This window comes from Sus scrofa, chromosome 6 (genome assembly GCF_000003025.6).
Source record: "Sus scrofa isolate TJ Tabasco breed Duroc chromosome 6, Sscrofa11.1, whole genome shotgun sequence".
NCBI classification, from domain to species: Eukaryota; Metazoa; Chordata; class Mammalia; order Artiodactyla; family Suidae; genus Sus; species Sus scrofa.
This window is the reverse complement of record NC_010448.4, coordinates 47,682,293-47,703,521: the sequence shown is the minus strand read 5'-3', so window position 1 is coordinate 47,703,521 and position 21,229 is coordinate 47,682,293. Positions and strand designations below refer to the sequence as shown.

Sequence of the window (21,229 nt, the reverse complement as noted above, 5' to 3'; positions counted from 1 at the left end):
GGAGTCCTTTACCAGCATGGCTGTGGACGTGGAGCCCTCTGGGACTCGTAGTCCGGCCTTTGCGTGGGGGCGCGCTCCGTACGCGGTGCAGAGCATTATATGCGATCGCGATGGCTGCTGGGAGTTGTAGTTCTCTGCCTTGTCTCGGCCCCCTCCTGTTTCCGGTGCCGTCACGGGACAGAGCAGTCGGTGACAGTCCCGAGGGCCCCCGCCCCGCGCCCATGGCCGAGCCGGATCGTGAGTCGGGGACCCCGGTGGGAGGGCAGGGCTGCACCGGGGCCTAGCTGAGGGTCGTAGGCCCCGGGGCCCGAGGGCAGGCTTGGTGGGGCAGGAGATGGGGGTTGCATGGGGGGGAAAATGGGATTCCGGGGGCAGTTGCCAAGTGATCCATATTGCTAGATTGGTGGCTTTCTGGGTCGCTAGGTTTTAAGGGTCCGTTTGCCACTTCCCCCAAGTTACTAATGATCACATGTTTCTCGCACCTTAGTTGCCAAGGACCCTCGTTGCTAGGGACTTAAGATGCCGCGGTCCTGGTTGCTAAGGGTACCTGGTTGTTAGTAGCAACTGTAGGATGCCAGGGTCCCCTCCTATTGCTTCCTTTTTCTCCGAAACCAACCCCACCCTGCCCGACACACACACACACACACACCACACACACACACACACTCTGCACCTCTTCTCCCAAACCTGCCAACAGGCAGAGTATGTCTTCTCTCCTTTCTATGGCTTCCCACTGCTTGTAAACCTAATGACACACACTCTCACACTACTACACCCTTCCTAACTCCTCCTAAGTCTTCCTCCATGCCGGGCGTGCTTTACTTTCTCTTCCCTCGCCTAAACCTTCCTGTCCCGGCCTCTTTGTCCCTCGCTAACCTCTCCTCCCAGCCGTCTGCACACTGATAAGGTCCGCTTTTCCCCATTGCCGCCCTCCTCCACTTCCATTTTACACCCCCACCCCACCCGGTATGACCAGGTTGGTGAGTTTTCTTGATCCCTCTGCCCCACTAATTTGAAGCCCTTCCTTCCCCCTTAACCACTCCCTTCACCTTAACCACGTCTGCTCCCCCTCCTCCCCCCAGCCTCAGACCCTGTGGAGACCCAGACAGGGAAGGTGCAAGAGGCTCAGGTGAGATGGGGCGGAAGGGTGGCGGGAAGGAGAGAGATGGACTTCCCACACCCCATCCTGGGAGGGAGGTGGCAGAGGGGAGATGGGAACCCCAGGGCCCTGAGCTCCCTGCCCCAGTCCCTCCCCCCACCTCCTGGTTCAGCCTCCCGGGGAATGGTGGATTCTGGGGACTGTCAGAGGAGGGCGTGCAGCCTCAGCCCCCGGCCTGCCCTTCCAAACCTTCCTCTCTCCTTGCCACCCCCCACCCCATCCCTTCTGAACCTCTTTTGCACTGCGCATGGAAGAGATCTCAGAGCCAAGTGTAGGGTGACAAGGAAAGCAGCTCAGGGCACCTTGGGAGCCCAGAGTAAACTTCGTGGAGTCCCACAGATTCCAGCCAGTCCTTTCCCTGGAGGAATCCCACAGGCTGATCTAGGAGTCAGGTTGAGGTACAGACTCGCAGTAGTGAGTGTAGAGTGACTTAGAATTTTCTTAGGTGAGGTGCGAATTGGGGTCCCACGCGGAGGGTACGGCTTGTGCAAACACGGGGAGGCGGGAGAGTGAGATGCGCTCAGAGGTCAGGTGGCTGGGGTGCTCCGCTAATTATTCCCATGGTTGGCATTTCCTGAGTACTTACTCCAGCAGGTACTCTGTCTCGTGCTCTATGTGCAGCGTCTCATCTTCCCAGCATCCCTGTGGGGGGCAAGGCCTACTGTGTCCATTTTACACATGAGGGATTTGAAACAGAGTTTTTCAATAGCTTTTCCTCTGACCCTTGGCTAGAGGAGCAGAGATGGGTTTGCACCCCATGGTACCCAGCACATTGCCTTCCAGATGCCTCGCTTTGGACTCACAGAGGCCCCATTGGCACCTCCAGCTCCCCCTTAGTCCAAGTTGCTCCCACGTGCCGGGCAAGGCCCTCCTGTCCTTCCACAGAGCCTCCCTGTCTGCAGCCTGAAAGCGTGCCAGCCCACCCACAGACGTGAGATGGCAGCTCAGAGGCAGGGCAGTGCAGAAGCTGTGTCACAGCTGCCCACACATGCACAGCAGAGCCACGCTGAGGGTATCAGAGCTCCTGTCGGCCGGCCTCGCCCTCCCCTGGCTCCCGAAGCACGACCACTGTCAGGAAAGAAGTTTTCATGGGAGAAAGGGATCCTCCGTCCCAAAGCTATAAATTGCAGCCTTGTTTGATACGGCAAAGCTGGAAACGACCCAAAGGGCTGTCGGTCCACTGGTTAAATGAACTATGGGGTGCCCTGACAACGCAACACTGTGTAGCTGTTTCAAAGAAGGAGGTGGGGGAGTTCCCATCGTAGCTCAGCAGTTAACAAGCCTGACTAGCCTCCATGAGGACACAGGTTCAATCTTTGGCCTCGATCAGTGGGTTAAGGATCTGGCGTTGCTGCGAGCTGTGGTGTAGGTTGTAGATGTGGCTCAGATCCTGAGTGGCTGTAGCTGTAGCATAGGCCTGCAGCTACAGCTCTGATTCGACCCCTAGCCTGGGAACCTCCATGTGCCTTGAGTACGGCCATAAAAACTAAAAGACCAAAAAAAAAAAAAAAAAAAAACGAGGTGGGAGTTCTCTGATGGCTCAGCCGACTAAGGATGTGGCACTGTCACTGCAGTGGCTCAGGTCACTGCTGTGGTGCAGGTTTGGTCCCTGGCCCTGGAACTTCTGCAGGCCACAGGTGCGGCCACAAAAGAGGGAGGAAAGGGTCTGCCAGCCATACTGTGTTTTGCAGAAAACGCAAAGTGCAGCGCTGTGCTGCGATATGACCCATTTCTGGAGAAATGATGAGTTTTTCTCACAGAGAAAAAAATCTGGTGTAATTACCACTGTACTGTTAATAATCGTTATCTCAAAGGGAGGCCTGGGATGGGGAAGTGAACGAATACTCAGAGAAGTGCCCCAAGCTCGATGCATTGTCTCATGGTCAGAGTCTTTATACAGGACTTCCCGTTGTGGCTCAGTGGAAACGAATCCGACTGGCATCCACGTTGATGCAGGTTCTGTTCCTGGCCTTGACTCAGTGGGTTGAGGATCTGGCGTTGCCATGAGCTGTGGTGTAGGTCGCAGATGCGCTGGGATCTAGGATGGCTGTGGCTGTGGTGTAGGCCGGCAGCTGCAGCTCCGTTTCAACTCCTAGCCTGGGAACCTCCATATGCTGCAGGTGTGACCCTGAAAAAACAAAAGCAAAAAAATAGCTTTTATACAGCTTATACAATCTTAAAGCAATGAAAAGGTTTTTTTGGGGGGGAGTGGTTGTTTTTTTTTTTGGCTGTGCCCACGGCTTGTGGAAGTTCCCAGGCCAGGGATAGAACCCTCACAGCAGCAGTGACTGCTGCAGTGACAAGGCCCCGTCCTTAACCTGCTGAGCCACCAGGGAACTCCAAAAAGTTTTAAATATGTTTGTTTGGAAGGGAGGTTCCTATTCAAAAAGGCTCAGAACCAGAGCACCGAGTGATGGTGGAGAGGAGCTGCTGGAGGGGTTTTTAGCAGGAGAGTGAGTTGGTCAGAATCGCATTTCTACGAGGACCATTGCAGGGCCTGGTCTAACACCCAGCAGGTGTTCATTCCTGCAGTGGTGGGTAGTTCAGGACCCCCGCCAAGGGCCAGACCCTGTTCTTGGGGCTGGGCGTCCAGCTCTGACCACGAAAAATCCCTGCCTTCTCCAAGCTGACATCATAGTCGACTCTGCAGGTGTTCACGATCCGAGGATTAGACTGGAGAAGCCGGAGAGAAGGGTCTTTGAAGTGGAGGGAGCAGCCCTACCCAAACAGGCTGTCCCACAGAGGGCAGTTAGAGGAGCTTGGAGGTGGAGGCCAGTCCGGGAGCCTAGGGAGGAGGCCAGAGAGGGGCTCTGGGGAGGGGACACGTTATGGCAGGAGAAGAGGGGAGGAGGAGTATCTATCTGGCAGACTGGGAAGCAGAAGCCACAGTAAGATGGGGCCCGGGAGAAGGAGCAGGTGTGGGGGAGATGCTGAGGCCAATTTGGGACGGGGTGGGAGCAAGAGGCCTGGGGTCACTTAGAGGGAGGCATCCAGGAGGCTGTGGGAACCTTGGATCTGGGGACAGAGACGTGGCATCGTCAGTGACAGGCTGAGACCACAGGTGTGGCTGAGATGGCTTAGTCCGGGGAAGGTGGACCAAGGAAGTAGGGAGGCCCAGGACAGGGTCCCAGACCTGCAGTCTGGGAGTGTGGCCAAGGGGAGGAGTCGATAAGGGAGATGGAGGGGTTGGAAGGGTGGAGTAGGGGGTGCTTTTCAAAGGGGGGCAGGTGGCCCCAGCGTGAGGACCGAGGCTTTCCCTCAGGCGCTATCACAGCAGTGCCGTGGGTGAGGAGGGGCGCAGGGCAGGGCGGCAGGTCCCCTGCTGCAGGGGATGCGAGATGATAGCAGCAGCCAGCGCTTCCTGAGCTCTTTCCCACCCCACCCGCACCCCCCACCGGGCTGGGCACACCTTGCAGAGGTGAACCCCTCATCTCACAGCAGCCCTCGGAGCGGGGTGTTCTCTGAGCTCCCTTCCCAGCGCCAGGAGCTCTGAGGCTCAGAAAAGCCAAGTCTCTTGCAGGAGACCGGGCTCCTTCCAACACAGGCAGCCTGTCCCACAGCCCACACGCCGGCCCCAGCCCACCTCTGCCCCTCACCTCCCAGCCAGAACCTCGTCCCCATACCAGGCTGGCACCCCCCTCCCCCACACCGTGCCATCCCTCCCTAACCCCGCTTCTGGGGCCTGGTTACCCCGCCCCCACCCCTTCCAGGACTCCGATTCCGATTCGGACACTGAGGAAGGAGCAGCTGGTGGAGAAGCCGAGAGTGAGTACCTCCCTAGGGAGCTGGGTTCGGGGGAGCATTCAGGGCATGGATCTGGGCGCTCACCTCCACATTCAAAAAGTGTATAGGAGTTCCCGCTGTGGCGCAACAGCATCTTGGGAGCGCTAGAACACAGGTTGGCTCCCTGGCCCGGCACAGTGGGTTATGGATCTGGCATTGCCGCAGCTGCAGCTTAGGTCGCAACTATGGCTCAGATCTGATCCCCGGTCTGGGCACTTCATGTGCCGCGGGGCAGCCAAAAAAGGAAAAACAAAATATTTGTAGTAATAGATGTGGTGCTGGTGCCCAGAGGCCCCTGGCTGGGCCGGGCATTGAGCTTTTAGGCAAGGGAAGGCAGGGGACCCCAGGGCTGGGGCAGGAGCACTAGAGGCCTCTGCTCACCCCGACCGAACGCCCACTCAGATGCCCTCTCTTCTTTGTCGCCAGTGGACTTCCTGCGGAATTTCTTCTCCCAGACCCTGGGCCTGGGCACCCAGAAGGAGCGTCTGCTGGACGAGCTCACCCTGGAAGGGGTGTCCCGCTACATGCAGAGTGAGCGCTGTAAGTCCCCTGCCCGCACCGGGCCTCTTCCCCACTCCCAGCCCCCAGCGGCTTTCCAGCCCCAACCATGCACAGCTTTTGTCTGCAAGTCACAAGACATCGACCTCAAACTGACTTATGCCAAGAAAGGAGTGCACTGACACTGTAACTAAAATCCCGCCTTAAGCATAGCTGCATTCAGCTGCTTCCGTTATTTGTTGTTCAAAATCTCAACCCTGGAGTTCCCATTGTGGCTCAGCGGCTTAAGAACCCAACCGGTCTTCATGAGAACGTGGGTTCAATCCCTGGCCTTGCTCAGTGGGTGAAAGATCCAGCATTGCCGTGAGCTGTGGTGTAGGTCGCAAACAAGGCTCTGATCTCGAGTTGCTGTGGCTGCAGCTCTGATTCGACCCCTAGCCTGGGAACGTCCAGATGCCACGGGTGTGGCCCTGAAAAAGAAAAAAGAAAAAAAAAAATCTTAACTCTCTTTGCTAGGGCTCTTCTCTGTGTTGGGGTAAAGGTAGCGCCTGACAGCTGCACACGCAGGTCCCACCAGCCTAGCGGTTCCACAGGAGAGAGCATCTTTCCCCCAGTGGTTCAAGCCGAAGAGCAGAGATGGGCTCCCCTTGGCCCGGGGTTGGGTCACAGTCCTACCCCGGAACCAATCACCGTGTCTCTGATTGGCCAAGCCTGTTTGGTAGAAGGAAGATGCATTTAATAAGGGAGTTCCCCCGTGGCCTAGTGACATCATCGCTGCCATGGCTTGGGTTACTGCTGTGGCACAGGTTCAGTCCCTGGCCCAGGAGCTTCCATGTGCTGCAGGCGCAGCCAAAAAATAATAATAATAATTACCTCATAGGGTTATACGGGGATCGCATGAATTCCTAGCCCTAAACGCCTGGAACAGAGCAAGAGCTTACATGTCCCCGTGACTATGATTGCCGGAGGTTTGTTTCAGGTGTGGTGTGTCAGCGCCTCTTTACCAGATCGCCGCGTAATTTACATTTCTTGCCCCACGCTGAGGTCACCCGAGTGTGAGAAACCGAGCCCTCGGCACTCCGCGGCTGGAACAATCGACCCGTTGAGGGTCCTGAACAGTCCTTTGTTGAGGACGCCTTCTCCAGTCTCCCTGTCCCCCAGCTGCTGCCATGTCCGAGTCCCTGTCCCGCTCAGCAGCCAGGCCCGCCGCCCCGACCCCTGCCCCGGCCTGGGGCCAGCCGGCAGCTGCCTGCAGCCGGCTCCTGGCCTGGGCGGGCCCCCAAGAGAACGCAGGCCCTGGCAACGCAGCTTTCGTTCCTTCCGCCCTCCTGCGCCTGGGTTTTAGGATAATTGACTCCCAAGGGTGCTTATGAGGGGATAATAATAGTAATAAAACCCCCGATAGCTCACTGAGCTCTCCCCGTTTGCCAGGCACTGGGGCAAAGCACTTGACAGGCCTCCTCTGGTTTGATCTTCGCGTGGTGACCCGTGAGGGGGATCTGGACGGAAGAGGAACTGGAGGCCCAGAGAGGCTGTGCCGTGGTGCAGGGTCACACAGCCGGCAAGAGGCAGAGTCTGGGCTCCACCCCAGGCCACCCGAATCCAAAGCAGCACACACTCCCTTCCATGTGCCCCCCACCCCCCGGCCCACCAGGCCTCCTCCAATGATTTCATGAACGTAGCCAAACACTGAGGCTGTGGAAGTCTCAGCCCTTGTCACCCTCACTGTCCCTCTTTACACAAGGCACCCCAGAGGTGCCCAGTTCACAGGCCCTTACACTTGTCTATCAGCCTACAGGCACATGGTGCCACGTTGGCAGGGCTGCCAGCCAGCCAGCTACTAAAAAGGCAACGGGGCTATTTCTGCACAGCCCCACGTGCTTGTGAAGTGATTCCACTGCTGCCATGTCTTCCATCCTCTTTTCTGAAAGCTGCTGACAATGGGGAGCAACGCACCCGCAGGCGTACAAATCACGGGTCCCAAGAAGTGAGGCAGTTCCCTCTGTGGCGCAGCGGAAACGAATCCAGCAAGAATCCATGAGGATTCGGGTTCAATCCCTGGCCTTGCTCGGTGGGTCGGGAATCCAGTGCTGCCATGAGCTGTAGTGTAGGTCGAATATGTGGCTTGGATCCAGTGTTGCTGTGGCTGTGGCGTAGGCCACCAGCTGTAGCTCTGATTCACCCCCTAGCCTGGGAACCTCCATATGCCACAGATACGGCTCTAAAAAAGCAAAAAGAAAAAGGAAGGAAGAAAGAAAGGAAGTTGAGGGAGTTCCCTGGGGACGCATCGGGTTAAGGATCCAGGGCTGTCATTTCAGGGGTTCAGGTCACTACTGCAGTGCGGATTCAATCCCTGGCCGGGGAACTTCCACATGCCCAGTGCAGCCCAAAAGAAAAAAGTTGAGTACAAGTGACTCGGAGCATACTCAGTGCTGGGCCCTGATCGGAGCTTCACATGAATGAGATCGTTCTCTCAACAGCCCTGCAAGGTCACTACTGTAATTACGCCCCTTTTACAGAGCTGAAAGCTAAGGTGCAGAGTGATGATCTGAACTAAGACACTGCCATCAGGTCAGAGAAGGAAACTGAGGCACAGAGAGGCTGTGACTTAGTGCACCCCCCCACCCCCACCTCCATCCCCATCACCCCCCACCCCTATCACCACCCCCATCACCACCATCATCCCCACCCCCACCCATCACTCCCACCCCATCACCACCCCCTACCCCACCCCATCACCCCCCATCACCACCATCATCCCCACCCCCACCCCATCACTACCCCCATCCCCACCCCATTACCCCCACCCCCACCCCACCCCATCACCCCCCACCCCCCATCACCACCACCACCACCCCCAAACCCCTATCACCACCACGGGTGTGCAGGAGAGCCAGAATTGGGAACCCTTATCCACTCTGCTGCTCACTGGGTGTGGGCTGAGAGTGGCAAATCTTTGGTCTTCACCTGAAAATTATCAAACTTTAGGTGGCTGATGTGCATTTGATTACAAGAGAAGGAATGTGCTAGAAGTGGATGGCCATCCAAGATTGTGTCCAAAAGATGAGGGGTGGCCCGAGATTCTTTTCACAATAAGCTCCAGCTCTTCTGGGGGAACCCCATGCCCAGCCCTTTCACTAAGATCTCGTGTGTTCTTGTCTAGATCTAGCTAGGAGGAGAAATTTCCCTCCAAGTGGCCTTTTGTTTAATCTTATACCTTGGTATAATTTTAAGCAGGGGATTCTTTTTTGTTTTTAATGCAATTTTATTTTTTTGTTTTTGTTTTTGTTTTTATAGGGCTATACCCAGGGCATATGGAAGTTCCCAGGCTAGGGGTCAAATCCGCCTGCACCACAGCCACAGCAATGCCAGATCCGAGCTGTGTCTGCAAGCTGCACCACAGCTCATGGCAACACTGGATCCTTAACCCACTGAGTGTAGCCAGGGATCAAACCCACATGCTCATGGATAATAGTCGAGTTTGTTACTGCTGAGCCACAGCGAGAACTTCCTGAGCAGTGGATTCTTTGACTCCCACGCTGGCTCTTCCACCAGCCAACTGTGTGACCCCCCTCTGAGCCTCAGTTTCTTCATCTGTAAAACGGGATTTTTTTGGGGGGGGGCTCTTTTGTCTTTTTTTGTTTGTTTTTGTTTTTTTTGTCTTTTTGCCATTTCTTGGGCCACTACCGCGGCATTGGAGGTTCCCAAGCTAGGGGTCTAATTGGAGCTGTAGCTGCCAGCCTACGCCAGACCTACAGCAACACAGGATCCGAGCCGCGTCTGCGACCTACACCACAGCTCACAGCAACGCCAGATCCTTAACCCACTGAGCAAGATCAGGGATCGAACCTGCAACCTCATGGTTCCTAGTCGGATTCGTTAACCACTGAGCCACAACGGGAACTCCCTCTTTTGTCTTCTTAGGGCCACACCCTCAGCATATAGAGGTTCCCATGCTAGGACCTGTAGCCACTGGCCTACACCGCAGCCACAGCAATTTGGGATCCAAGCCTCGTCTGTGACCTACATCACAGCTCACGGCAACACCGGACCCTTAACCCACTGAGCAGGGCCAGGGATCAACCTGCGCCCTCACAGATCCTAATCAGATTCGTTAACCGCTGAGCCACGATGGGAACTCCTATAAAATGGGTGTTACCACCACCCACCTTGAGATAGTTGGGGGACCGTTCAGGGATCTGAAATGCTTCCTCCAGGGCCTGGCATGGAGTAGATGGCTTCAGGGACTGGGGTAGGCGATGTTGAGCAAACTATGTCATGTGCTGTGTAAACTCTTCTCCTCCAGGTCGCAGGGTCATCTGTTTGGTGGGAGCTGGAATCTCCACGTGTAAGCATCCCCTGCCCCAGGAGCCGCCCCTGGTTGGGTGCCCCTGGGAAGGGCTGGGGAGGAGCCGAGCGGGCGCTATCGCCTGGGAGGGTCGGTGTGGTAGCAATGGGGCCGAGCGAGGTCCCTCATCTTTGGCCCCCTGCCCCCAGCCGCGGCATCCCTGACTTCCGCTCCCCGTCCACGGGCCTCTATGCCAACCTGGAGAAGTACCGTCTGCCCTACCCGGAGGCCATCTTTGAGATTGGCTACTTCAAGGTACGAGTCCCAAGGTACGTGGTGGGGGCCGGGGGCCGCCTGGTGCCAGCTCTCACCTCACCAGGGGCACGGGGCTGCCTGCCCTCCGGTCTCTCTCCCACAGAAACATCCAGAGCCCTTCTTCGCCCTCGCCAAGGAACTCTATCCTGGGCAGTTCAAGGTGAGCTCTTTTCGGTGGGGGGGACAGGAGAGATGGGGGACAGCAGGCCTGGGAAGGACCCCTCCATGGCCCTTCAGACAAATATCATCTAGCCATTAAATACAGGCACAGAGTGTCTGGGTCTGAGTCCTCGTCCTGCATTGCCTGCTCTCGCGTCCTTGAGCCTCAGTTTTTCCAAACAAAGCTGATAACAGAACCCAGAAAAAGTTGTCACAAGGTTTAATGACTTGTGGATACACGTAAGAGCCCAGACTCCACTTGTGTGGAAACCCCAACTCCACAACTTGTGTGACTCTGGCAAGACAGTCAACCTCTCTGTGCCTCAGTTTCCTTATCTGCGAAATGGGGATAATGATGGTCTGGCCTCACAAGGTCGGGGTGATGATCCCGGGAGGGACAACAGGTGCCGTGACTAGAGCAGTTCCTGGCACACGGCGGCGCGGTCCCCGTCCTCTGTCCTCATCAGGTTTGTTGTGATTGCTCCCCCAGCCGACCATCTGTCACTACTTCATCCGCCTGCTGAAGGAGAAAGGGCTGCTCCTGCGCTGCTACACGCAGGTAGGTGGGACCAGGGGGCATCCACAAAGTGAGGGCAGGCTGTGAGTCACTCCTCCCCTCCCAGCCTCAGTTTCCCTTTCTGTAAAGCAGAGGCTAGGAGTTCCCATGTGGCTCAGAGAGTTAAGGATCTGGTGACGTGACGGCAGCCGCTCAGGTCGCTGCTATGGTGCAGGTTGGATCTCTAGCCCAGGAGTTCCTGCCGTGGTGCCCTGGGATCCGTGGCGGGATCCATGGCGTCTCTGCAGCTCCAGGACGCAAGTTCAATGCCCAGCCCAGCACAGTGGGTTAAAGGATCTGGCGTTGCTGCACCTGCGGCATAGGTCACAACCTTGGTTCAGATCTGATCCCTGGCCTGGGAGCATATGCTGTGGGGCAGCCAAAAAAAAAAAAAGCTAGAACAGCTTCACCCTCTCAGTTCTGTCATGTCGTGGCAGTGAATTCCCCTCAGGGCCATCCCGTGAGGATTCAGAAAGGACCCCTTCTCTGAGCTGGCACCATTGGCACCATAGATTTCGCATTTGTTTGGATTTTCTGGCAGATGACACCGAAGTGGTTTGATCTAATGCAATCAGTACACTCTACTGCTTTTCCAGCTGGTGGATCTTAAGGAACAGGCACTTTGTTATCATTTGCACAAAGGCCTTGTGTGCACCCTGGGGCCCGGCTCAGACATGGCAGGTGCTTAGCTAAGGGGCTCACCCGGCAGCTCTCGGACAAGGGCAGCTCACATCATTGGCTTCCTAGTCAATGAGCCTTTTGGGGTCTCACTTCCCAACAGTGAAAAATATTTGTGCCGCTACCTTTGTTTTATAAAATATGTATTGAAATTACATGATGTACCAGAGCAGTGATACTATGCGGGCTCTAATTCATACCTCCGAACCCCAAATTGTAAAATAGAGGAGGAACACGTGGATAGAAGTAGTAGGTCCTGTTATTTTCTTCCTGCACCTGGCAGTCTGAAGCCTGCAGCCCCCGGAGCTGCCACCAGGGGGAGGATGAGTTCTTTTTAGGCCCGGAATTCTCAAAGGTGGGGGGGTGCAGGTGCCCCCACCTAAGGCTGGGGGTGGTGGCTGGGGAGGGACCGTCCTTCTCCTTCCCCAGGAGCTCCTGCTCAGGATAAACTTGACCTTGCTTCCCTGAGATTCAGTTTTTCCGCAGATTGTGGCTCAGACAGGATACGAACAGCTCGCCTGAAGCCAAGCACATTCTGTGTGTGATTTTATGAAATCCGCACCACAAACCTGTTTGTCAGCGTCTATCCCGGGGTTTCCTAAGTGCCAGCCCAGTGCCAGGCCTGCAGGGAGTGGAGGGCAAGAGCTGACACTTTACTGTGGGGAGAGACGATGGATGAGATGGCGAAGTCGAATACGTATTCTGTCGATACTGAGAGGCCTATGGAGGACAGCTGAGCAGGAAAAGGGACCCAGAGCTCTGTGTGTGTGTCTGGGGTGGGGGGAGGCTGCTCTTGCAAGCCAGGTGTCAGGGAAGGCTTCCCTCAGAAGGGGGACATTTAAACAAAGACCTGTAGGAGTTCCCGTTGTGATTCAGCAGTAACAAACCCAACTAGTATCCATGAGGACTCAGGTTCCATCCTTGGCCCCTCTCAGTGGGTTAAGGATCTGGCTTTGCCGTGAGCTGTGGTGTGGATCGCAGATGGGGCTCAGATCCCATGTTGCTGTGGCTGTGGGGTAGGCCAGCAGCTCCGATTTGACCCTAGACTGGGACCCTCCACATGCCAGGAGTGAAGCCCTGAAAGGCATGCAAGCATAAATAAATAAATAAATACCTGTAGGAAGGGAGGGAGGGAGCCATCGAACTATCTGGGAGGAGAGTGCAGTCCAGGCAAAGGGCAGCACCAGTGCAAAGGCCCTGAGGTGAGACTGCATTTGGCATGTTCACGAAGCTGGATCTAGGGAGTTCCCTGGTGGTCTGGTGGCTAGGACTTGACGCTTTCACCCCTGCGGCCCAGTTCAATCCCTGGTCTGGAAACTGAGAGAGGAGGACAGTAGCAGAAGAGGATGGAGGAGACAAGGTCAGGGAGGTGACAGCGGGGGACCACAGGAAGGGCTTTGTCCTTTCCCCTGAGTGAGATGGAGTCACTGGTGGGATCTGAGCAGAGCAGAGCTGTGACCTGACCCCCCCTGTTCCCAGGGTCTCTCTGGCTGCATTGGGGGTGGGGGGGCAGACCGTGAGTGGGGGTGGGGGTGGGGGGCACAGAGATGCAGGAGGAGGCTGCTGGGCTGGCCCAAGCAGGAGGCGATGGAGGCTGGGCCAGGGAGGGGCTGCTGAATGGGAGAAGTGGGCAGGTTATGAACCAGTTTTGAAGGTAGGGCCAACTGGGAAATGCGTTGCAGGAGAGGAGTCAGGACAGCTCAGCCCAGGTGCACCTGCAGCCTTTTACTGAGATGGTGCAGGGACAGGCAGGTGTAGGGGCAGAGGAGGAGTTTGGTTTAAGGCACGTCCAGCTTGCAATGCCCACTAGACGACCATGTGGAGATGTGGGCAGACAGCTGGACACAGGCGTCAGGGCCTGAGCCGGAGAACAGCATGTAGATGGTGTTTAAACCCCCCAGGAGTTCCCGTCGTGGCTCAGTGGTTAATGAATCCAACTAGGAACCATGAGGTTGTGGGATCGATCCCTGGCCTCGCTCAGTGGGTTAAGGATCCGGCATTGCTGTGAGCTATGGTATAGGCCGACAGCTACAGCTCCAATTGGACCTCCAGCCTGGGAACCTCCATATGCTGAGGGTGTAGCCCTAAAAAGACAAAAAGACCAATAAATAAATACATAAATAAACCCTCCAGAGGGGGAAATCACAGGAGCCCCAGCTGAAGAAACCCAGGCCCAGGGTGGGGCTCGCCAGGGCTGCTCAGAGTGTTCCCTTCCCAGCTCGGTCTGAGACAGGACCTCCTGTCCCCCAACCACAAGAGCGCACCAGCCCAGGCGAAAGCCGGCTAGACTATGCCCATTGCCATGCTTAATGTGCAGGATTTAAGTCCACATGCATACTGAAAATGGCACATTACATAAAACAAAGGTGGAAAACACTGTTTCCATTCTCACGTTTTATGAAACCGTTTTTTGGGTTTTTGTTGTCACCCTCTTCTTCAACCTCAACCACTTTTTGAGTCACTGACCCAGTTTTCTGGGACACATTGTCTTTGCTTCTTTCTGAATTGTGACGACGCAGCACTTTTGAAGCCTGCACCGGGCTATTTTTAGCTCAAGACACAAGCGTTCATTCAACCAGGAGAACAGTTGTCTCCTTCGTTCAGGCCACTGCGAGCAGTGCAGCAGAAGCCGCTTACAGTTCTTTTTAATTCGGCATCTACGGCACGTCCATCACACACAGGGGTGGTACTTGGCTTGCTTTCACTTAAGCCCTTGTCTGGGAGACCCTTCCCTATCTGCCCCGGCAGTGCAGCTTCACGATTTTTTTTCGGTCTTTTTAGGGCCGTTCCCGCAGCATATGGAGGTTCCCAGGCTGGGGGTCGAATCAGAGCTATAGCCGCCGACCGACACCACAGCCACAGCAATGCGGGATCCAAGCCGCATCTGCGACCTACACCACAGCGCACGGCAACGCCGGATCCTCAACCCACTGAGCAAGGCCAGGGATGGAACCCAAGTCCTCATGGATACTAGTCATGGATACGGAGCCACGACGGGAACTCCACCTTCATGCTTTTTTAAGAGCATGTCCATCAGAGACACGAGGCTTTGCAAACAAAAGCAAGCCAAGGTTTAAAAATCAAGAGATTGCGGGTGAAAACCCAGACTTCAGACTCCTCTGGAAGATCAGGAGGAGCTGGCTGCACCCCAGGGTGGGTGCGTGGGGTGGGTACGTGGAGCTGAGTAGCCCTCCTTGCCCAGGGCCCATCTCCTCACCACGCCCTGTTTCCTGCCTGAGGCTGAGGCTGGATGTCAGTTGTATTGCTGCCTGTCACAGCTTGTCCTTTGTAAAAGAACTTCTTGGGCGCTCTTCTCCACCCCAGCATCCATCCCTGGGGGCCCCTACTATTACCTGCTTCTTGGGCCTCCTTTGAAGATATTCTGTACTTAGACGAGCAAATACACAAATTCACGTATTCATCTTTCCACACCCTGTGCACGCTGCCTTTGTGCTTTCGGCCTACAGACATCGTGGAGAGATCACTCAGATCAGGATAGGCGTCGGGCACATTCATTTTTGGTTTTTTTGGCCACCCTGAGGCATGTGGAGTTCCCAGGCCAGGGGATCAGATCTGAGCCACAGGTGTGGTGTATGCCACAGCGGCAACACCACCAGATCCTTAACCCATCGTGCTGGGCTGGGGGTCGAACGTGCGTCCCGGTGCTCCAGAGACACCGCCAGACCCGTTGCTCCACAGCAGGAATTCCAGCCACATTCATTTTTGTTTGTTTGTGGTTTTCCGTCAAAGCGGCACCAGAAGTTTCCCTGGTGGGGATCCGACAGTGTCCCTGCTGTGGTTCAGGTTGCTGCTGTGGCACTGGTTTGATCCCTGGCCCCGGGGAACTTGAGCATGTCGTAGGCACAGCCCCCCAAAAAAGTGGCTTCAAAGGGTAACCCAGAGGCATTTGGTAGACTTCTGATGTGCCGTTGAGTTATCTGCACACACACACACACAGGCAAGGGCGTGGGCAGGCTGAGGGACGGAGGCAAAACGAACATTTCTAGTAGAGGGGGAGTTGGGGAGCCACAGAGTCTGGGAGTGGTGGCTCTTGTCTGCCTGTTTGGAGGAGAAACTGGACGCTGGCTGGGAGCAGAGAGGGCATGGGGCTGCTGTCTGCCCTTGGAAGGGAACCCTTTCGGGTTGTTCACGGAGTCTCCAGGAAGCCTTGTCGGGTCAGCTGTGGGCTGCATGTGACCCGCCTCCTCCGTAAGATCCATCGGTGTCCTCCAGCGGCAGCAGCCCTCATGGGCAAACAAAAGCTGCTCCAGAGGGGCTGGAGGAAGCACAAATGTCTCTGTGGAGGGAGGAATGTTTTGCCTAAGAAGGAAAGGAGCTCTGTCTTAAAAGAATACCAGTTAATATACTATCCATGCAGCAGACCATAGTAAGAAGAAAACAGTGTGATTACCCTCCTGATTCATGTGTTGAGGTATTTAGGTGACTGCCTGGCCAGGGCTGCTGCAGACAGCTGTGCAGGTTGGGTACTGCGCAAGGACGCCGTAGCTGAGGGGGCTGCGTTTGCACGTGGAGACCCTGGAGATTTGTACATTTATTTCAACAAATTTCTGGCAGGTGATACTAGAGGGTCTGGTTCTACCAAAACAAATGTTCAGCAAAATGGAAGCAAAGTGGCCAGAATTGGCAGCAAAACATCAGGGCCGGTCGGTGGCCGTGGGCCGGGCTCATGGCCGTTTGAGTGTGGGCCCTTGCCTTGAAGCGTCCAGGCCTTCCCTTTTCAGAGGCGCCATCGAGATGAATAGGAGAGTTTTAGACATACCTTGTCCCTTGCTTCCCCCTCCCTCCGCACCTGTCCCTCCTGCTCCTCGTGGCTGCACCCCCCTGCTCTCCCATCTGCCCCCTCCCAGGGCTGTGGTTCACCCCTGACTCTCTTCCCTCCATCTCTCCCTCTAGAACATAGACACCCTGGAGCGAGTGGCGGGACTAGAGCCCGAGGACCTGGTGGAGGCCCATGGCACCTTCTACACGTCACACTGCATCAGCCCCCTCTGCCGGCAGGAGTACACGCTAGGCTGGATGAAAGGTGAGGAGTCAGAGGTCATCTACGAGGGCAGGCCTCCCGCCTACTGTCTGCTCCTCAGCAGCCGTGGACAGGGTCTCTGCTCGAGGACACCAGTTCTGTCCTGCACTGATGTGGCTCTTTTGAGTTTGAGGTGGCCGTAGGGGTTCATTGCTCCCCAGTACCACCTCCTTGCCAGGTTATAAGAGAGGCCAACTCCAGAGACAGGCATTAGCAGACAGGCCCCCACGTGGTCGTACAGCCTGTTCTGTGAGTCATGAAACCCTAGCTCTTTGTCCCTTGAGGACTCTGGCCCAGTTTGACCCCAGGGGCTCATCCAGGCAAACACAACTGCCTTCTGAGAAGAGCGGAGGTATCTGAGAGAACTTTCCGAGGCCTGGACTGTCCAATGGCAGCCCTCCGGCTACATGGGGCCGCTGAGCTCTCACGACGTGCTCATGTGCTCCAGGGACCAAATTTTTAACTTTCCTTAATTCTTATTAATTAAAATTTATTCATGTAGGAGTTCCCGTCCTGGCGAAGTGGAAATGAATCTAACTAATATCTATGAGGATGCAGGTTCGACCCCTGGCCTCACTCAGTGGGTCGGGGATCTGGCGTTGCCGTGAGCTGTGGTGTAGTTTGCAGAGGCAGCTCAGATCGGGTGCTGCTGTGACTGTGGCGTAGACCGGCAGCTGTAGCTCTGATTTGACCCCTAGCCTGAATACTTCCGTGGGTGCAGCCCTAAAAAAAAATAAATAAATAAATAAATAAATAATTATTTATGTAAAATTTAAAAGGCCAGCAGAGTCTGTGGCCTTGAAGCTGGACACAGCCCTGGTTCGGAATGACGGCTGGGGGCTGTCCCCCAGGGTACAGACTCCAGAGCTTGCTAAAGTCATTGTCCCTGTTCATGTAAGGCAGAGTGTCCAAAAAAAAGAAAGAAAGAAAAATCCAGCCAATCCACATTTCTTGAATGCCAGTGAGAGGCTATTTCTGCGATCCATTGTGCCGATTAAGAAGCCACTCATTTCATCCATGGAAACCCATTTCTGACATGCTTTATGCTGGTTTCACAAAGCCTCCGGTGTCCATGTGAGATGAGGACAGCTGCAGGGCGTAGAGTAGGGCCTCGGGAGCCTGGCCCTTCTGACAAAATGCCAGCTGACCGCCCCTGGGGTGAGGACTCCTGAATAGCCCACGTGCATGCAGCTGGGGTGATGCGCAGTTAACATGTCCCATTGTGTCTCCCTGACAGCGACCGCACAGGCGTCACTGCCAAAAAGTCATGCGTCAGTGCAGGAATATTTTAAAGTAAATTACGGACCTTAAAGCAGTGCTCCGTAAATATCTGTCGAAGGAATGAGTGAAGCATGGAATGAACAAGCCAGGATTCTGTGGGTTGCAAGTGACAGAACACTTTCAGGCTCCCTTAACCAACAAGCAGCGAGGAGGAGGCTTGTCCTAAGGAAGGGGAACGGGTCTGTGACAGATCTCAAGACTGGGAAGCACCGGGACCTAAGCGTTTGTCCCCATGCCAGGATCATCTACATACTTTTTCCTTCTTTCTCCGCCACCAGGTCTGGGACCAGGCCCCTCTCTTTTTTTTCTCCCCTTTTTTGGGCAGCACCCGTGGCGTATAAAGGTTCCCAGGCTAGGAGTCGAATCAGAGCTGCAGCTGCCGGCCTACACCACAGCCACAGCCACGCCAGATCCGAGCTGTGTCTGCGACCTACACCACAGCTCACAGCAATGCCGGATCCTTAACCCACTGATCGGGGCCAGGGATCAAACCTGCGTCCTCATGGATACTAGTCGGGTTGTTAACCTGCTAAGCCACAGTGGGAACTCCCCCCAACCAGGCCTCTCTGACCCACTATGACGTAGGGCCGCCCTCAAAGACCCAATGGGAGAGCTTCACTCCTGAGTCCAGATTTCCCCGGTTGGGGGTTGGTGGAACCCAGTTTCCCCCTTTAGGGGGCAAGGGTCTGCTCATTTGTTTGCTCCTTCATGCAATAGCTATAGGCTATTACATAGTGCTGGGAGCCACCCCAGGGATCCTGGGTCAGAGGGAGGGGTCCTCTAAGGGCCTCTAAGAAGGGGTGTCCTTCCTGAGCAGGCAAACACCCCAGGAGGCTGCCTGCCCACTAAGGTGTGTTTGTGCTGACCATGAAGGAAGGGTCCGGGGAGGGGCTGGGGGGTGCTGCGGCCTCACCTTCTCTCTCCCTCCCTCTTCCCCATGCCCAGAGAAGATCTTCTCCGAGGTGACCCCCAAGTGTGAGAAATGTCAGAGCGTGGTGAAGCCTGGTGAGCCGAGGGGCCTGGGACCACCCGAGGTAGATTTGGGCTGGGACTCCCTGGCCCACGAAGCCCTTCCCACACCCCCAGCCTCCCCACAGGGCCGCCCTCACCCCTGCCCTGGGTCTGCCTTCTGCTCCTGCCTCTGCTCTGGCTCCCTTCCCGTCTCTGTCCCCCCACCCCACTCCCCTCCACCCCCCACTCTTCCGCCATCTCCTTCTGTCTCTGTGTCTCTCTGTCCATCTGTCTCCACCTCAGATATCGTGTTCTTCGGTGAGAACCTCCCAGCGCGTTTCTTCTCCTGCATGCAGTCAGTAAGTGTCCCTGCCACGGCCCCCGCCCTCGTGGCGACAGCCTGGGTCCTGCTCTGGGGAAGGGTGGGCTGGCGCCAGGGTTGCGGGGAGCACAGCCCAGCCCCCCTGGCCACGCCCCTTCACAGGACTTCCTGAAGGTGGACCTTCTCATCGTCATGGGCACCTCCCTGCAGGTGCAGCCCTTCGCATCCCTCATCAGCAAGTAGGTTGGGGGTCAGAGCTGGGGGCGGGCACTGGGGACTGGGGGAGCCAGGGCGGGCCCTCACTCAGCTCACCCCCCCTCGCCCCCGCAGGGCGCCCCTCTCCACCCCACGCCTGCTCATCAACAAGGAGAAGACCGGCCAGGTGAGTCCTTTCATTCGCACCCCTCCCCCAGCTTCCTTGGGAACCAGGGGACAGGTCCCAGGGGAATCCCAGTCCTTTGGACCCCTCGGCTCAGATTCTGGAATCCCCAGGGTCAGGTTCAAGGCTACCCCGACTCCAGGATTCCACAGGCCTCTGGGTCACTCACCTCTTTGAGCAAGTGACAGGACCCCAGCTCTAAGCGACTTAAACCAAAACAGGAATGACGTGCTGCCCCCTGTCCCCCGCCTGCAGCAGCCAGGTCACCCCCTCACTCCTCCTCTCTTTTCCTGAGGTGGCCTCACTCCCAGGCAGGGGCTCCCTCCTGGGGACAGACGTTTCCTCCAACAGGCGGAAACATACCGTGTGCCAGACGCCGTTCTAAGCATTTTCTCTGTATTAACTCACGGACAGTTCAATCCTAGGCGCCGGTCTCATGATTCCCCCCACTCTGCAGAGAGGGAAGCTGAGATTCAGAGAGGCCAGGCCCCTTGAGCAGAGCCACGGAGCTGGGATTCAAACCCAGGCCACCTGGCTCCAGGGTCTGTGCTCTGAGCTCCCCCCCCACTCCACACCTCCCCCACAGACTGACCCGTTCCTCGGGATGATGATGGGCCTCGGAGGAGGCATGGACTTCGATTCAAAAAAGGCGTACAGGTGAGAGGCGGAGCCTGCAGGGACAGGGCCAAGGTGGGAGGAGGCCAGGAAGGCACACACTCAACAAGGCAGAGCCGCCAGCTGCCCGCCAGTGGGGTCCTGGAACGAGCCTGGGAGCTCTGACTCTCACCCGCCCGCAGGGACGTGGCCTGGCTGGGTGACTGCGACCAGGGCTGCTTGGCCCTCGCTGATCTCCTCGGATGGAAGGTGAGGGGCCTGGGCCATCCCAGCCCACCCTGAGCCCAGTCCCTGGACCCCTGCCCCACAGGTCCTCTGACCCTATGAGGCATGGTGACCTCTGACTTCTGTGAACTTTGCCCTCTGCAGAAGGAGCTGGAGGACCTTGTCCGGAAAGAGCATGCCAGCATAGATGCCCAGTCGGGATCGGGCACCCCCAATCCCACCACTTCAGCTTCCCCCAGGAAGTCTCCGCCTCCTGCCAAGGCAGAGGCCAGGACCTCGGAGGGAGAGAAACCCCAGTGACAGCTGCGTCTCCCAGGCAGGACGCCCAGCTTTGGGACAGCTGAGTCCCAACCAGCCCTGGCCTCCTCTAACTTACAGCTCTTTTCTGGGGAGCTCAGAACGTTTCCGCAATCTTTTAACTACTCCCTCCTAAACCTGGGGTCCCGGCAGCCCCGACCCCAGCAAATCTCTAACATTCTTTGGGGCCGAGGCTTGGGCAGCCCGCCTCTAACAGCCCACAGCCTCTAACCACCCCCGGGACTGAGGATCAGCCTCCCTAATCTCTAACTGCTCAGGGGGCCGGGTGTACCTCCAAACCTCTAACTGTCCCAGGCCAAGGGTCCCCAGGGCCCCCACGCCCTCTACTGTCCCCAGGAGCCTGTGGCCAAGTAGCTGAAACCTAACCTACCCGTGGGTGGGGGGATCTGAGCCTCAAGGTCTCCCAAGTCTCTTCCTCCAGCTCCCCAAGTGGGTGCTGGACCCCCTCACTCGGGACCCACTTCCCATGCCAAGGAGGGCAGATGGTGTCACTTATTAGAGATGAATTAAAAACAAAGAACAACTAATAATCGGCTGTCCGGCCTCGCTGTTCTTTTCTGTGGGCCACGGGGAAGCTGCCAGAGGAAGGGGTTAGATCTCGGGCCCTAAGAAAACCGTAGCATCCACAGGCTCTTACGAGAAACAGCGTGAAGGCTGTCGA

At 56.4% G+C, this 21,229-nt stretch overlaps 1 protein-coding gene across 2 annotated transcripts; it reads left to right on the top strand.

Moving 5' to 3' along the window:
- SIRT2 (sirtuin 2) lies at window positions 114-21,095 on the top strand. Of its 2 annotated transcripts, NM_001114271.1 has the most exon segments (17): window positions 180-237; window positions 1,083-1,129; window positions 4,870-4,924; window positions 5,369-5,482; window positions 9,747-9,788; window positions 9,938-9,941; window positions 9,944-10,043; window positions 10,147-10,203; window positions 10,693-10,761; window positions 16,351-16,480; window positions 18,704-18,763; window positions 19,013-19,068; window positions 19,194-19,270; window positions 19,362-19,413; window positions 19,997-20,067; window positions 20,208-20,274; window positions 20,395-21,095. In NM_001114271.1, coding segments are annotated over 17 exon segments (1,173 nt in total). In that variant the 5' UTR covers window positions 180-221; the 3' UTR covers window positions 20,551-21,095.

What these genes read in the sequence shown, in the direction of transcription:
- SIRT2 (XM_021093185.1), top strand. An exon ending in TCAGAGCGTGGTGAAGCCTG is followed by an intron (nt 18,764 to 19,012) that starts GTGAGCCGAGGG and finishes TCTCCACCTCAG; the next exon opens with ATATCGTGTTCTTCGGTGAG. An exon ending in CTGATCTCCTCGGATGGAAG is followed by an intron (nt 20,275 to 20,394) that starts GTGAGGGGCCTG and finishes TGCCCTCTGCAG; the next exon opens with AAGGAGCTGGAGGACCTTGT.